The sequence below is a fragment of the Olea europaea genome, unplaced genomic scaffold (genome assembly GCF_002742605.1).
Source record: "Olea europaea var. sylvestris unplaced genomic scaffold, O_europaea_v1 scaffold1805, whole genome shotgun sequence".
Taxonomy (NCBI): Eukaryota; Viridiplantae; Streptophyta; class Magnoliopsida; order Lamiales; family Oleaceae; genus Olea; species Olea europaea.
Window position 1 is genome coordinate 1 of NW_019235797.1, and position 897 is coordinate 897.

General features: G+C 34.3%; 1 protein-coding gene across 1 annotated transcript in view; it reads left to right on the forward strand.

The window, feature by feature from the left end:
- The first annotated feature begins 487 nt into the window (after positions 1-487).
- LOC111378358 (52 kDa repressor of the inhibitor of the protein kinase-like) overlaps positions 488-897 on the forward strand; it is a 2,523-nt gene continuing 2,113 nt past the window's right edge. The window contains exon 1 of the mRNA XM_023001539.1: positions 488-879. Coding sequence (XP_022857307.1) covers positions 488-879 — 392 coding nt within the window. The remainder of the gene's footprint in view (positions 880-897) is intronic.

Genomic DNA, 897 nt, shown 5'->3' on the forward strand with positions numbered 1-897 from the left:
AGAGTTGATAACATCTCATTTCCAAAAGATTGTACAAATAGACATTTCGATTCTTCACAATATAAGCGACTGCTACGAAATGGACAAACAATTGATAGAAGATGACTAGTATATTCAATATCTATGAACAGGATCATCTGGTTTTGTTGCAAGTTATTTAAAAAACAAAAAAATGTGATCAAAGTTGGCCAACTAGGTAATGATGGATTCAAAGATTGGCATAATTTGCATCGGTTTATTAAAAGTCATGAAGGAAATGAAGACCATTTATGTTGCATGACTGGCTGGATTGAATTGGAAAATAGGCTTCAAACAAAAACTACAATTGATAAAAGCGTTGAATTGTTGATCGATGCAAAAAAGAGAACATTGGAGGCATGTATTAACAAGGATAATCGCTATTGTTAAAAGACTCACCAAAAATACCTTGTCATTTTGAGGAGATGATGAGAGACTAAATGTTGAGAATAATGGCCTATTTTTACAAATGGTGGAAATGGTTAGTGAGTTTGATCCAGTAATGAAAGAGCACCTTCGACGGGCTAATGCAAAAGAGATTCAATACACGTATCTTGGTAAAAAAATTCAAAATGAGTTGATACAGTTGTTGGCTAATGAGGTGAGAAATGCAATTATCAAGAAAGTTAAAGATGCAAAATATTTCGCGATTATACTTGATTGTACTCCAGATGCAAGTCGTGAGGAGCAGATGTCTTTAATAGTACGATTTGTAGATGATTCAGCAAACTTACCTACAGTTGAGGAACATTGGCTTGAATTTTTGAAGGTAGATGACACAACAGGACTTGGACTTACAACCGAGCTTCAAAAGGCTTTGATCAAACTTGAACTAGATATTGATGACATTAGAGGGCAAGGGTATGATAATGGATCTAA